The sequence below is a fragment of the Poecilia mexicana genome, unplaced genomic scaffold, assembly GCF_051168715.1.
Source record: "Poecilia mexicana isolate PSO_F unplaced genomic scaffold, ASM5116871v1 scaffold_7, whole genome shotgun sequence".
In the NCBI taxonomy this organism is placed as follows: Eukaryota; Metazoa; Chordata; class Actinopteri; order Cyprinodontiformes; family Poeciliidae; genus Poecilia; species Poecilia mexicana.
Genome location: NW_028263376.1, coordinates 4385357 through 4400728, shown reverse-complemented (window position 1 = coordinate 4400728; position 15372 = coordinate 4385357). Strand labels below are relative to the sequence as shown.

General features: G+C 39.4%; 2 protein-coding genes across 2 annotated transcripts in view; both read left to right on the top strand.

Moving 5' to 3' along the window:
- LOC106915444 (plexin-B1-like) overlaps positions 1–4970 on the top strand; it is a 45212-nt gene extending 40242 nt beyond the window's left edge. The window contains exons 33-38 of the mRNA XM_088006893.1: positions 19–179; positions 354–501; positions 1138–1202; positions 1687–1762; positions 1878–1952; positions 2616–4970. Of these exons, the coding sequence (XP_087863019.1) occupies positions 19–179; positions 354–501; positions 1138–1202; positions 1687–1762; positions 1878–1952; positions 2616–2720 (630 nt within the window). The 3' untranslated portion in view covers positions 2721–4970. The remainder of the gene's footprint in view (positions 1–18; positions 180–353; positions 502–1137; positions 1203–1686; positions 1763–1877; positions 1953–2615) is intronic.
- Positions 4971–7220: 2250 nt separating this feature from the next.
- On the top strand, positions 7221–15137 carry LOC106915445 (SRSF protein kinase 3). The gene is made up of 12 exons (XM_088007488.1): positions 7221–7261; positions 8182–8285; positions 9076–9184; positions 9580–9667; positions 9783–9870; positions 10304–10410; positions 10581–10743; positions 10953–11029; positions 11353–11460; positions 11943–12012; positions 12173–12265; positions 12354–15137. The coding sequence occupies exons 1-12, from the start codon at positions 7221–7223 to the stop codon at positions 12539–12541; spliced, it is 1236 nt and encodes a 411-aa protein (XP_087863614.1). The 3' UTR covers positions 12542–15137.
- The last annotated feature ends 235 nt before the right edge of the window (positions 15138–15372 follow it).

Here is a 15372-nt window from a genome sequence, read left to right as displayed (position 1 = left end):
TTCTCTGCGCCATCTCAGGGAACTCTGCAAAAGTTTGTTGATGATTTATTCACTGCCATCCTGAGCACCAGCCGTCCCGTGCCTCTGGCAGTCAAATACTTTTTTGACCTGCTGGATGAGCAGGCTCTGCAGCACAACATCACAGACCCAGAGACCATCCACATCTGGAAAACTAACAGGTAGCTCAGGTCTGGATGTAGGGGAGGAGGGAGGGACAGCTGACTGTTGCTGTGTGGGGAGAGATGCACATGGGTTAAAATCTTTTTTTCTTTTAACTCGTACTCACTGCTACAGATTTCTCTCTACTATTATAATATTTGGTGATTTTATACCCCCGTCATGTGTTCATCCAGTTTACCGCTGCGGTTCTGGATCAATATTCTGAAGAACCCCCAGTTCATCTTTGACGTGCAGACCTCGGATCATGTGGATGCCGTTCTGTCCGTCATCGCCCAGACCTTCATGGATTCCTGCACCATCGCTGATCACAAGCTGGGAAGGGTGAGGATATCAGAGCCACTCCTCACAACACACACACACACACACACACCTCCTGCTGCCATCCTGTCGTCTGTCAGTCAGTTCTTCATCCATCCACCCAATCAGCCATCCATCCATGTTTTCTCCATCCGTCTGTTTGTATATCCATCCCCATTTGTCCATCCATCAATTTCTTTTTCTGTTCTTATCTGTCTTTCTTCTTTTCTAACTTTTTTCTCCCAACTTTCTTTCCTTCCTTCCAAACTCCTCTCTCTTTCCTTTCTTCCCGGTGTTCTGTCTCTCTTTCAAATGTTCCTCCTTTCATTTTTTTCTGTCCAACTTCTTCCTTCTGACTTACTTCCTGTTTCCAATGTTTGATTTTTACATCCTGGGAACTGCAAAAATATCTGCCACATTTTAATGTTTTAACCTACAACACATAATTAACCCTGTCTAAGAAATGAGTAATGGAAGCCCAGCTCAATGTAGTGAGATCAAAGATCTTTGTTAATGTGCAGCTTAATAATTAACATGTAGCAATGAGGCTAAAAGCTGTCTTTTGCATACAAAAGAGACTTACTTCTTCCTTTTTTAAATTTGTCTTACATTGAACAATTACTTGACATGTCAGTACTTCATGTGTCGTGTTTTGTGCAGGATTCTCCGATCAACAAGTTGCTGTATGCCAGAGACATCCCACGTTACAAACAGATGGTGGAGAGGTAAGAATATGGCAGCCGGTCGCCCCGCTGACCGCAGGCACGTAAAACTCTCCGGAGGAGAGAAGAGGGAGTGAAGCTGACGACATCTGTTAGTGGCAGACAGAAGGTAGACTGAGCCTGAAGGGCTGCCATGCATGGATAGTCTGCAAGCAGACTGCTACAGTTACTACTGTCAGCTGCACATTAAACCATGCAGATTATGCTAGTGATATGTTAAAGCTTCACTGAGCAGGAGTCAGTCCAACAAATTAGCTGTTTTCACTGACCTTATGAGGTTAGTTTAAGAAGAACCAGTGCATAGACTCTTGAGTTTCTTTTCTGTGTTGTGGTCTTGTCATATATGCATTTGTCAGGTTTTCAGAACAAAATATATTAGAAAAAAAACAACAGTTAAGTAAAAAATAAATATTTTATATATATAATTTCTTCAGGTCATTTTCTTTCTAGTAGAATCTGTTTTTCTCTTTTCTTCTTCTTTGTGTAGATACTATGCTGACATCAAACAGACCATCTCTGCCAGTGACCAGGAGATGAACTCGGCTCTTGCAGAACTCTCCCGTGTATGTAAACACCGTCGAGGCCTGGCAGTTGGCATCGATCATCAACATGTTTTAAATTGAAATATTTACAGCTAATGCAGTTTTTTTTCTAATATGTCTTTCTGTCCCAAAACAGAATTATGCTGCTGAGGTCAACTGCCATGTGGCTTTACATGAGCTGTACAAGTACATCAACAAATACTACGATCAGGTGAGTTTCACAGGAGCTCTCTGATTCATCCTGCATTCCAGCTGGACAGGTGTGAGATTCTCACTGTGTGATAGATTGAGTAAAACTAACCCAGTTTGATGGCATCAACATACCAGTTGGCTCAGAGTAACAATAAGAGTAAAATGATGTTTGTCTGTCTTGTGACCAGAGCATCAATTAAATTACATCCTGAAGTACAACAAAACAAGTTGATGTGCTCTAACATATTTGACCTTGTTGAGGGTGATAATGGTGCTTTAGCATTAGCTTCACTAAATATCGTGTTGGTTCAGCTCTTCAGCGCCAGCAGAACTAATATTTATTTTTCATGCTTTAGGTTTAGGGCAACAAGCTCACCACTGATCAGGCTGGTCATAAAATTATTGAGGGCTTGTCCAGGATGCAGAATTTATTTCTGAACGGGGATTAAGTGTCTTTCAGCAATTCTTTAACATTTTTTGAATTTATTGTTGGTTGGGATTTATTTTGAAACAGTTTTTGTACTCTAGGCAGAAATGAAATATATAAATGGTTTATACATGGTTTTATAAATCAACCTTATAAATGAAGGCTATGCAAATATGTGACATAATGCTGCTTTCTGGTTTATTAACCATCTGTTTTTTCCTGTTTTTCTCATCGACTCTTTGCTTCCTTTGCCAGATTATCACAGCTTTGGAAGAGGATGCTACAGCTCAAAAGATGCAGCTCGGTTACAGACTCCAACAGATCGCTGCTGCCGTTGAAAACAAGGTAACAGACCTATGACCCCGGCACCAGGGGAAATATCGTCTCGACTCATAAAGGGAAGGCATCGTTAGGAGTACCTGTCTGTGGTTTCTCTTGGACAAAAAAAAGTTATTTTTATCTAAGTACAAAAGAAGACAAAGAAATATTGTGACCTGAACTGTGGTATTGCTGGACGGGCTGGTTTTACGTGAAGACAGAGACTGGCGTTGACATACTGGTGATGTAAGTGGTTCTCTCTCTGGGAGAAAAGGGACGCCACTTCAATAACGAGGGACAAATGTGAAAAGAATGTGGAATGAAGCACACATCGAAACATTTTGCATTATTGGTTTTCCTCTTTGGATTTAACTCTTGGAGGGAAAGACGCTTCATGAAAAACATCATTTGCTTTGTTTATCTGGACAAACCGAGCAGAACATTCCCACCCATCAAGGTTCACTTTTTATTCCAAAAGGTACATTTTACCCTAAATGTTGATGCTGTTGGAACATTTTTATTTTTCTCTCCAAGTCTTACATACAGGATGCACACATAATGACTTGTTCTCCCTGTTTTAAGGCCTTCTTCAAAGTCTTACCCTAAAATCCTCTGGATTTTTTTACACATTGTTTTTACTTGTCTGCTGTGGCTGCCTGGATTACATTACAGGAAGGACTGCTGTGGGTTTGTTTTCCTTACTTTGTCAAAGACAACATTTTGGGTCATCTTCTCTAATGTCGATGTAAATTTTGTAATTATCTGCCTTGTTTGAATTGCTCAACATAAGTTTGATCGTTTTGACTAAACACCTAAACTTTAAGTGAATAAATTGGGTTCTTTATAAGTAAAATGAAGAACACAAAATTAGTAACAGAACTGCTGTGACTGATGGAATTCCCTCAGAAACAGATTGACACTGAGAAAAGACAAGAAAAAAAAATCCTGACACATTTTTACAGGCAGTGGAGATGATTTCCATCTGCACCACCCTGTTTGAAACCTAAAAATCTGATCTTGTTCTAGTCAGTGAACGCACTGAGAACGCTCTTCGGTGTGATAACCATTACTGACTGAAGGTGCACAACTAGGTGTAGTATAGAAATGCTATCTAGAAAGGAACACGGCTGTGAGAAGGAGCAAAACCACCTGGAAAGGTTTTAGTAGGAACCCACATTCTATAGAATTTACACATAGATTTAGCTTTTTACAGAAAAACCCAGAGATCAGAAATCAGCTGTAAATCTCTGATTGGTGCATCTCAACACATTAGTTTGATATTCAGTGTCAACTTCTGAATTTATATTCCAGTTCACTCTGAGTTATTTTCCAAAGGCTCATATGATGATGCAGAAAAAAAAGGAAATATTGACATGTTTAAAATCCTGTAGAAGTTTGAAAATAATTAATACCGTTGGTTCTCTTTGTTTTTGCAAATCTTTTCTACATGCGCATTTCAAAATTTCATTCAGTTGCATTACTTGCACTAATTTTATTCATTGTGTTCTTTTTGATGAATTTCCATTGTATTTTGGGTGGGAGGGGGCTTTTTTATTTTAATGAACCACCTCTCATCTACTTTTGTTACTACTGTACATCAAAGAGCTCATCTGTTGTTTTCTATGTCTGAACTGACGAGTCAGCTGTGCCATTTTTTTTTCTTTCTTTAGTTAACATTTCTGTTGTTGCTGTCAAAGTGGGTGTCAGGTTTTAGCAGTCTGGTGGCAGAGCCAAGCTTTTTATCTTGTGAATAATTCAACCTGTAGGATTTTAAACGATGTGCCTCCTGCTCCGCGATGCCACATGTTGGAAGGCTTTTAGTTGTCGTTTTCAATTTTAATTTATTGTTTATTTATTTTATTGCTTATGCTGTTGGTCTTTTTTCCTGTCAGGCCTACAAACCTGTGTTTGTCGCGTCTCACTAATTCAGATTCTTGTTTTTGTCGTAGGGAAGCAGCTCTGTCCTACCGTTTTGTGCCGTGTTTTGTTGCTCTCAGAGAACCGTAATGGATCAAGTCAGAATCAGCTTTTCACTCTTTTTCCCCACCTTATAAGGTAGTTGGAGATTATGATTTTACATTGCTGCAAGCAGTTACCTTGTACATAAAATCTTTTTCATTTTTTTTACCATGCACATTAATGTTGCCTGCAGATCATGTGTAAGCAGTTCTGATGTGTGTTCTGTAGATACATACCGTTACCCAGTAATCTCAACTCTTAGCTTTCTCTGACTAACTGATAGGATGAGCCTAACAACAGCTTAATTTGATGCAATAAAGTGATTCATATGTACACGTTGTAGGTTTGTTTGCACTTTTTCTTTCTTAAGAAGCTCAATTGCATATTTATTAATGTTGTAGATGTATTAAAATGGTAAATATTGTCATCACAGTATCAGTTTGTGCAATATTCATATTGTAATGAACTGTTTGCAGTGGGATAATTGTTGGCTGATGTAGTCCAAGTGTTACAAATTCGCATTTTTATGCTAATGTGATATTCAACAAGTTAGTTTCATACTGAACACAAACAATGTTTCCCAAAATACTAATGCAAGAAAGAAGGGAATTTATCGCATTGCAATTTTGACTAATATCATGATATTTTAACTGACTGAAGGAACTTAAGCATAAAGAAACTTACTATACACTGAAACTATTAAACTTTCATAGCAAAACAACAATAGAATAGTCCAGACCAAAGCCTATTTATTTTGTTCATGTAGTGCCAATTCAATTCGCCAATTTGTTAGTCTATCCCAATAAAATACACACAAAATGCTTTTTAGAATATTTATGTGTAAGTTGCATCAGAAGTTTAAAAATGCTCAGAGACTTCATGATCCATCCAACACTGCGTGGATTTTGATCCGTGCTGATTTCTTGGCCTTACATCCATGAAAAATAAGTCCATGTCCTTGTCCTGCAGAAGGTGTCTTATTACAACCCTCTGGAAAAAGAAAATGGTCCCAGCCACTACAGGCTCAGGCCTGGCTCTTCATTAGAGTTGTGGACATAAATGGGGATGGGAATAAACACCTACACAGTAATGCACTGTCAGTGCCAGTGGAACAGCTGAGGGAGAACAACTTAAAGTCTTTTTATTTTTGTCGTTAAAACTGCATTAAAATGAGATGCTGCGATTTTACAGCCCAGAGGGAAAATCTCATTTTCAAACCTTCTTGGATCTTCTCATTTCTTTTGCTTTCCACTGAAAAAAGATTTTTTTGTCTGTATTTGCAGATCAAATGCTACATCACGAATGTCTAACTCTGTATAATAAGAGTACAGTCTTATACAGTGTTAATGCTTTAGCTAATTCAGTAGTTCCTGGTTATTTCCCACTGTACATGGTTCATGTCCAGCTTGCTCTTTTCCTGTATTTCATAATAGTCAACAAAACTTTGATCCCATGTACAAAATTTGGTCAAAACAACTGCAGTCGTCAGCAGCAAAATAATTCATTCTGTTCAGATAGTTCCTGCTGTTTCCATTCCTTAATGGTTGCACATTTTGTTTTTTGCTAATGTTTTTTTTTTTCTTTAAATAAACCCACATGCCCAGAATCACTCTATAACAAGTTATTGAAATTGTACAAAATTATCAGCTTCACAAACAAAGCAAGGCTGCAATTTATTTTTACAGCAGAGTCAGAATTTCTAACTTCCAAATTATAAAAGTTGACTTCAACGCCCATCTGCCTATCTACAACAGAATTCTAACCTGTGAAGTCAGAAGAGTAACCAACACAGATTTAAAAAACGTTATATAGCACCTGCTTGTTTTTTAAAGTATTGGTAGTACCAGGTACAAACAGGTTAGTTGTTGTTCTGACAGTTTGTTTCATTAAATCTTCTTAAATCAATACAGATTTTTATCCATTTTTTTATGTCTAAAAAGTCACTAAATATCTCGACAAAATTGACAAGTTGGCAACAGCAGCTATTGTTCACGGTATACATACAGATGTGACCTGATGGGCGGGTCTGTCAGTCAGCCCTCTGTCACAGCAGCAGGAATCGGGCCAGTGGCTGATTTTCAGACGTATGCAGAGGTAGATGTGATCGGTTTCATCTGGAAATATCGGCCGATAACCAATCTCCCAAATTTTGGCCAATAAATAGGTGATCTCTGTCAAAAGGTAAGGATGCATTTTTAAGGTAATGTAAATATAATTCTGCTGAGGCTTGAAATGTATACCTTTTTAGTTTCACAGAAGTTTTATTTACTCTACAGCATTTTGTAATCTCCATTTGAATGTATGTGGCATAAAATATAGAAAACCTCTCAAATTCTAACAGAAACCAGAAGGAACGTTTCATGCAACCTTCTTCCTCCTGACTTCATTGTGATACTTAATCTTGTGTCAGAGGTCGGAGATTCTGCTTTGAAGCCAAGTTTAGCCCACAGCTCAACCTTCCCATGAGACCAGAGCAAAAAGAAAAACTCTCCAGCTGTCCCCTGCTCTCTCAAGTCTGTTGACCTTATTCCTCCTCTCTCATTCCTCTGTGACTTTCCCCACATTTAAATTCAGCCAGGAAAGATGGAGGGAGTGAAACCTGGCAGCAGCCAGGTGAAGGCTTGGTGGATGGTGAGTTCAGTGTCTGCAGGACATTTCCATGTTTGGATCGTGCTGACTCTGGCTGCTCCTAGCCCCCACCTTCACCCGCTCTGTTTATCTGCTGTGGCATCAGAGGTGAAAGCACCGGTCATTTGGCTGTGGTCTCAGCGTGAAACCAGGTTTCCATCTCCACCAACAACTTTAAGGGTTAGATACTGAGATCCAAAACCAGATCGCCATGCAACGTCACATGTGAGTATATTCTTGCTCCTCAGCTGCATGTTGTCTTTGAGTTTTACTGCAGGATTATACAAAATCACCAATTATGGAATATGGTTTTCATAAATTATGATGTTAAATTTCCATGTTGGAATATTTTCTTGGTCAGACAGATTACTGACTTATGCACTGATAAATGGTTTCCTTTCAAGCGGGCTTGTGTTCAGAACAAAAACTCAACATTTCATCTCATACCAATAAAGCTTGAAGAAACACATTTCAACACAGACAGATCAGGTGTGTTATAGGGAAGTGACTTATTTAGAGCTTTAGACAACTGCTTATCTTGTAGAGAATGTGAAAAATATATTTATTTTTACAACCGGATGCTTCAAAACTAGAGAACAAAGTTGCACTGATTATTTCCAGACATGACGTGACCAGAGGCCTTCCATCCACGCAGTGCGCTTTCGTGTCGGTAGCAGCTGGGACAGCGAGCTCTCGGGTTGCACGGACAGACGGCAAAATGATTTACAGCAGTCAGAAATAGTGCAAGTTCCGGCACGGCAGATTTTTTTCTGAGACCCCGGCAGCAGGACGAGTTTCCAATGCAGAGGGTCACTGGGGAAACTCATCACTGACACACAAACACTTACCTGTAGAATGAAGACGAGGCTAAAAGACTCCAGTGTTTTGCTGTCTTGTGTTGTTTTGTGTTGTTTAGGAACAGAGTTGGCTCATCTGAGTGTTTAGGAACAGCTGGAGAACCCAATCAGCTCTATACGACGGGAAGTCAGGACTGTGAAGACCCCAGAGAATACCGCTATGGTATGCGTAGTACAGATGCACCGATCTGAAATTAATATGTGCATCAGAGGAGCACTGTAACATGCAAAACATGTGAGCGCAACACTATGCCACCATCATGAAGCCGGATTACACAGGCAGTGTGATCTGAACCAGGTTGTTCTGAGAATAAGTTGTGCTGCAGAGCTTTCTAAGGTTTCGGTTTTACTGTAAATTATTCATTCTTACTGTAAACCACAGATGACCAATACTGCTTGGTTAACTTCTGATAGGTTCTCGCTACTGATCCTTCACTTTCATGCCTCAATCTGCATGTTTGTCCACGTGGCCTCGCTTCGATATCTTGCAGGTATCTGATACCTGCAAGATATGACGTATATCTGTCATATCTTGCAGGTATCAGCACTGCTGTCTGCAAGATATGACAAACGCCTGACGCAGTCATAAATGACACACTAGTTCATGCCATGTTCTGGGATCCAATTCAAATTTATTTGAGATTGTTAGAAATAAAAACAAAACTCAGCATGCCGTGCATTGTTCAGGTTAAAGGAGGACAGAAACAGGATTATTCATCATCTTGCTTCAGTGTCCTGCAGGCAGGTCTGAGCATATTACTCACAAATGGTCATGGAAGGGCTTCTGAGGACGACGCTAGGCCAGAAATAGCAGGAGCTCTCCAAAGCTATGTGAAAATGGCTTCCTGCCTGTTTTTTTAATATTCAGATTACTTTGGGAGACATTTGTTGCCATGTTCCTACTGGGTATTGCTGTGTGGTCCTGTGTTTAATCCTGGATGTTATTACTGCAGGTGGTTACCACCCTGTCCAGATTGGCGACTCTTTGAACAGAAGATACCAGGTGGTGTCTAAGCTTGGCTGGGGCTTTTTCTCCACAGTGTGGCTCTGCATGGACCTCAGGTGAGTTTAGTTTAGCCCCACCCTAATTGGGGCTGTGCCCCAATTAGGGTGGGGCACAGCAGTGGCACAAAGGTAAAGCACATGAGTCTCATACCTCCGTATGCGAGTCATGTGCTTTACACATGATTTGCATAGTCATAGGGGGAATCTGGATAGTCCTCCAGGAACTGTTTTCTTTTGCCTCCATGTAACACTTTGTGTACACTGCTTTGTGTCTGTCACATTAAATCCCAAAGATGCACACTAAAGTTTGTGTTTGTGTTGTGACGAAAGGTGAAGAACTTCAACCACTCTTTGCAAGTCCCTGAATTGACTTTCAGACTTTCAATTGATATTTTCCACATTTTTGTCCACAGCTAATAAAAACCAGAATGCTGTGGTGTTTGTGTTGGCAGGTCGGGTCGGAGGGTTGCTGTGAAGGTCCTGAAGAGCGGCGCAGGCTTCGCTCAGGCGGGACAGGATGAACAGGCTCTTCTACGATACGTTAGCTCTGCTTCCAGCCTCTTCTTGTTGGTGTCTGCATGTCCATGGCAACACGGAAACACAACTTCCGGTCTCACTGTTCACCGTTCCTTTTCTCCTGTCCCTCTTTGATCAGTCCAGCGGTCCTGTTAGCCGTCACCCCTCCAGCCAAAGGATCGTTCAGCTGCTTGATGAATTCAAGCTGGTTGGGGTCAATGGGGTCCGTATCCTTTGTTTGTTTCACTTAGCTTTCTGAACTTTAGGTACGGAGGATGTATAGCGAGGGCCAAATTGTAAAGTGTGGACTCTGTGTTCAGTATTATCCTGTTTCCAGATGAGTTGTTGTGTAAGCATGTAGATTATGGTTGTTTTCACACCTGATTGTCCAGTAGACTGAGTTTAATTAGGGACCAAACCTTTAGCTGAAAACTTAATACAACATTTAGCTGGTACAGTTCACTTTTAAATCTAGAGTGGAGTCACATTTTTTCATATTTGAACCGCACCAGAGTTCACTTCAACCAGTCACATTAGAGATGGACTGTACATTCTAGAACCAGACTTTCTAGGCAAACGAACTAGAGTTTTATTAAAGCAGACTAAACAGGGTTGTTGTGAAGGCACCCTATCAAACTGTCCTTAGCCTGGGATGATGAGACCTGTGCCTGGTTCTGGAGCTGCTGGGGCCCAGCCTCAGGACCTGGCAGCTCTGTTTGGGGAATCCAGGCCTGATGCAGCCTTGGGTCAAGCAAATACTCAGCCAGGTAAGCAACACAAAACCAAAGTAACCTGTGACTGCATTTATATACAATTATTAGCTTAAAATAAAAAACTTTTTTGTGACCATTTTCAAGAAAAGCAACGAGTTGGTGCTACAAATGATAAAGGAGTTTTTGTTTGATCAGTCTTTTCTGAATTCTCCCTTTCTCTGCAGGTTCTTCAGGGCTTGGACTATCTTCACACTCGATGTAAGATCATCCACACAGACATTAAGCCAGAAAACATTCTGCTGCACCTGAAGGAGCACAGCCATATTACACCAGCAGGGGGCAGCATCTCCGTCTCTTTACCAGCTGTAGAGGGGAACAAGACCACAGGCACAGTTGTTTACTTTACAGGCTTCAGATATAGAAAGTTTGTTATCTGCAGATCAGTAATGTGTATATATTAAAAAAACAAAATGTAATATATCACCAAGAGGGAAAAAAACTGAGTCAAATATTTTTTTTAACTCTGGTTTAAATATTAAAGCAGTTATTTATCTAAACTGAACTGAGTTCAATGCTAATGTGTTTAACTATTTTAGAGACAGAGGAAGTGAGCCTGTACAAGTTAAAGGAGATTTCTGTGAAGATTGCTGATTTGGGAAGCTCCTGCTGGGTGGTTAGTGCTCCACTTTTCACTGACAGCAGTGATCTGTCTTCACTAGCTCACACTTTTCTTCCACTTGAGGTTTACCCCATAATTACAAATATGTCTATTTTATGTTTAAACAGCTGTCTGCTGACCCCTAGTGGCCACAAAATAGTTGACTTTTTTTTAAAATATCTATTAAAATGCTCAGCATTTTTATAAATATTCATAATATAAAACACTAACGTATTGAAAGTTCAAAACTATACACACAACTCTAAAAGTCATACTGACATATATGTTGTTTTCTGACGTCCTGTCTGACTGTTTTGTCCTTCACTGTTCTGACCCAGTACAAGCACTTCAGTGAGGGGATCCAGACCCGTCAGTACCGGTCTCTAGAGGTCCTGCTTGGATCTGAGTACGGTCCGCCAGCTGACATCTGGAGTGTGGCCTGCATGGTGAGATACCAGCTGACCACAGTTTGATGATGTCTGCTTTGCTTCATCAAGCATTTTTTTTTTTCATGTTACTCTCTAGAACTAATATCTTTTTGGGAACTTTTGGTATTTTCATTTGTGGGAGTTCATAGCAGGGTTTAAATATCAATTGAATCTTAAAATGTATTAATCACAACTGAAGTTAAAGTATTAATTAAGATGTTTTTCTCAGGTAATACATTTCGGTTGACATTAAATACCCACTAGGTGTTAATAACTATGGAGAACCTCAGTGCTCAGCTGTGATTTTGACTTGTGTTTACTCTCGCAATGGTTGCTAATGCCATAGCAACCATTAGCTAATATTTAATACTGGATTAGGAAAGTAATGTTTTGTGAAACTGTTTAGTTTGGTTTAAAAAACAGAAAGCAGTGTCACAGGTTGGAATGGCTCTTCAACTAGCCACACATGTCACCCTGAATGTTCCCCTGGATTCTCCCAGGCCTTCGAGTTGGTCACTGGAGACTTGTTGTTCCACCCCAAAGCTGGCGAGTTCATGTCCCTGGAGGAAGGTGGGTTTAATTCAGCGAGCTGACACTAACAGAGAGAGGAGGCACGCAGCGACACGGGATTAAATGGGATTATCGCACGCCTTCATTGTAGCTGGAGATGCTAATTTGTCCTGAAACTGTGCGTGTTGCGTAACCTTTGTGGTGCCTCCGTCCACCTCAGACCACATCAGCCAAATCGTTGAGCTCCTTGGAAGAATTCCTCCAGAAGTTCTCCATTCGGGGAAACATTCAGCTGAATACTTCGACCGAAGAGGTACAACCACACCTTCTTCTTCTTCAAACTAAAGTTTAGCTCAATTTTTAAAATAAAACCTGTTTTTTCACTGCATGTTACTGTGCAGGTAATCTCCGTTGTGTTGGTCCAGTGAGGCCGTGGAGACTTTATGACGTTCTGGTGGAGAAATATAACTTTCTGCTAGAAGAGGCCTCTGAATTCTCAAACTTCCTTCTCCATATGCTGGATTATCACACAGAGAGACGGGCAACTGCTGCACAGTGCCTTCAACACCCATGGTTGACCTCCAGTTAACCTCCTGAAGACCCTGTGGGCCTAAAGGCCATGGGAAGTTCTCACAGCCAGATGCTTTTAGCAGCAAGACCTCGGCGGTTTCAGGGCATCTTTGAATTTTCACATTTGGTGAATTTCTGCTGCACTTATTTAGCATCAGACAGAAGATCTTCTCCACTTGAGCTCCATAAGCATTTTAGGCTTTTTTCTTCTCTCATTTTCTTTATTCTCCCTGAATTTTGTTCAAGAGCCCTAAAAATCTTTATTGTCTTTACACTGATAGACTTGAGCCTGAACTGTCATGACCATCAAAAGGTATTCATTCATCCGTTTTATTAAATGTTCTTATTAAAGGTTTTTTATTTAAATGTGGTTTTACAGCAAAGCAATAGATTTTCCACTGACATGTTTTATGAAATAATGCTAAATGAATGTTGAGTGAATTTCAGTCTGCAATTGTCAAACGCTGTTGTCTGTGTTAGCTTCTTGGTATATTCTGACAAAATGTCTATCAGGAAGCGATCGTTTCTTTACGAAGCAAAGAGTAGAACCAGCTGGTTTTCACCAGGTTACAAAACATCTGAACTTTTAAATTATTGCAAATGTTCTTTATCCCAATTGTGTCCAGAATACAGCAATGAGTTTGCAATTATCATGTAAAATATACACACATATGATATGTGTGCCTTTTGTGACTGAATTGTGACATACCCCCTAAAGGAGAACAGGCAAAAAGCATAACGCTGGCAACACATGCAGCAATGTCCGCTACCGCCAGTATCAGAAGTATTTAATGTAGGTCAGTGGGGTGATATGTAAAGACATTTTGAAATATATTCAGTTGACTAAATCCAAATCAGCCAATGTAGTCCAAATTATGATTGCTTAGTTTTATTGAATATTTCATATTTCATATCAAACTGACAAATTAGCACACAACCTTTGTAAGCTAGCTAAGTTGGATAATACAGGTCTACACAAAACAGTTCTAAAGACGTGATATTTGCTTGGTGGTAAAATCATCACATAATCATAAGTGTACGTTTCAAAAAACATTAATCTCTTTTAGACTGCTGTTGCTAATTCTTGTTTAAACTGCTTCCAAACTTATTTCATCCTATTGTTAGATGATGAATGTTCCACACATATCAACGATCGTTTCTAAGCACTTTGCCACCATAATAATCAGCCAGGTCAGATTTTGCAAGCTCTCAAATTTTTATACTAAATACCTACATTTAAATCTACCCCATGTGTTGTTTTTAAATTAACTAATTAATTTAGAATCTGCTTATTAGATGGAACACATTTAAATATAACTGCAACATAATTCACAGTAAGAGGTTTAATACATAAATACAGAGAGAAAAACTTTGCTTGTTTATGGTTTCCAGAAATATGAGTGGGGAGGAAATGGGATTGAAGTTGTACATCCATCAAGCAGAAAAATGTTTAGAGGAGCTATGATGAGTATTTTTAGAATCTAAGACATGAAAATAACAAGTAAAATGAACAAAGATTTTATTGCAATGTAATTAAGGCAGAAAGTACATGTGGATGTTTGATATTTAGTACAAGTGGAGTCCAAGGAAAATACATTTCACAATTAACATTCATCAGTATCCATAAAATGAATGCATAAGAAATAAATTAAACCATAAAATGTTAAAAATGACTAAACATCGTCAGTCTTTAAAAGTTCTATTTCAGAACTTGACAATTGAAGAAATGTCTCGATCTGATTCTAGGTATCTTAACGTTGCCAGTGAAGGCACTTTTAAATGATCGGTATCTTTTTACATGCCAGGTTTCTGAAACATTAGCAGTAAGAGAGACTGTTGGCTGTGGCAGCTTTCTGTCAGCTTCATAGAGTGCAGCTTAAAAATTGTTATATTAAGATGTTAAAAAAGTAAACGACTGACTGGACTTCAATCAAAACTGCATATGTTAGCGTAGCAAACTCAAACTGTCGTAACATAAAAGCACTTTTAGCAGGAACAAGTTAGTTTCTAGCTGTTAAGATGAATGGACAGAACCACACCAGGGAGTGAGTTTAGTGGGGAACAATCACAAAATACTGAAGAAATGCTGGGTGGTTTTCCTGCCTTTCAGAACTGTTGGTTTTAATGTTTGGGAGTTTGTTACTGCAAATCACTCATCAGTAAAATCAACAAAAGACCCTGACTTGGACATCCACCAGCCAAAAGTAAACAAACTGAAAGTAAAATAAAATAAAAAGACAATTATCTTAATATAGAATTTAAATAAGCTTAAATATCTTTTTACCCACTGTCAGTCTGAATCCGTTTCATATTGCATGGTATTCTTGAGATTAAACTTTGTCAGATTGACTTGAAATACCATTCTGGGTTTAGCCTCTTTTAGTTCTGTCTGTCATTGCATCTCTTACACCATGCAATCCATGTTAAACTGTTCAGCTTTACATATAGTAAACAGCAGCAGCAATGACTTGACTAAATCAGTTGTACAAGGGCTTAATGAAAGCATATGTACCACCACAGTTTAAATCTTTTATGTTGATTATTGGTGTTTTATGACGAAGTGGGTTGAGGACACGATTGATGAAGCCTGGCTAATAAATCCACTGCGGATGTGACTTTGTGTCTAATGTCTTTGACTGAGAAAACTTATCAATTTCATCCTCCAGAGTTAAACCAGAGCAGGTGGAAAAAGCACAGAATTCTACGTCACACTCTAAAGCCCCTCAACTTTGGTTCAACTGCTTAACCAACGGTTTTCATTTGTACATCAAGTAGTGCCCTCACTAAAACCTTCTACATCATCAAAGGTAAAATGCCCAAGTCTGTTGGACAAACCTAAAAAGTAATGAG

What these genes read in the sequence shown, in the direction of transcription:
- LOC106915445 (XM_088007488.1), top strand. Translation starts at nt 7,221, where the DNA reads ATGGAGGGAGTGAAACCTGGCAGCAGCCAGGTGAAGGCTTG. An exon ending in TCAAGCAAATACTCAGCCAG is followed by an intron (nt 10,411 to 10,580) that starts GTAAGCAACACA and finishes CTTTCTCTGCAG; the next exon opens with GTTCTTCAGGGCTTGGACTA. An exon ending in GTTCATGTCCCTGGAGGAAG is followed by an intron (nt 12,013 to 12,172) that starts GTGGGTTTAATT and finishes CGTCCACCTCAG; the next exon opens with ACCACATCAGCCAAATCGTT.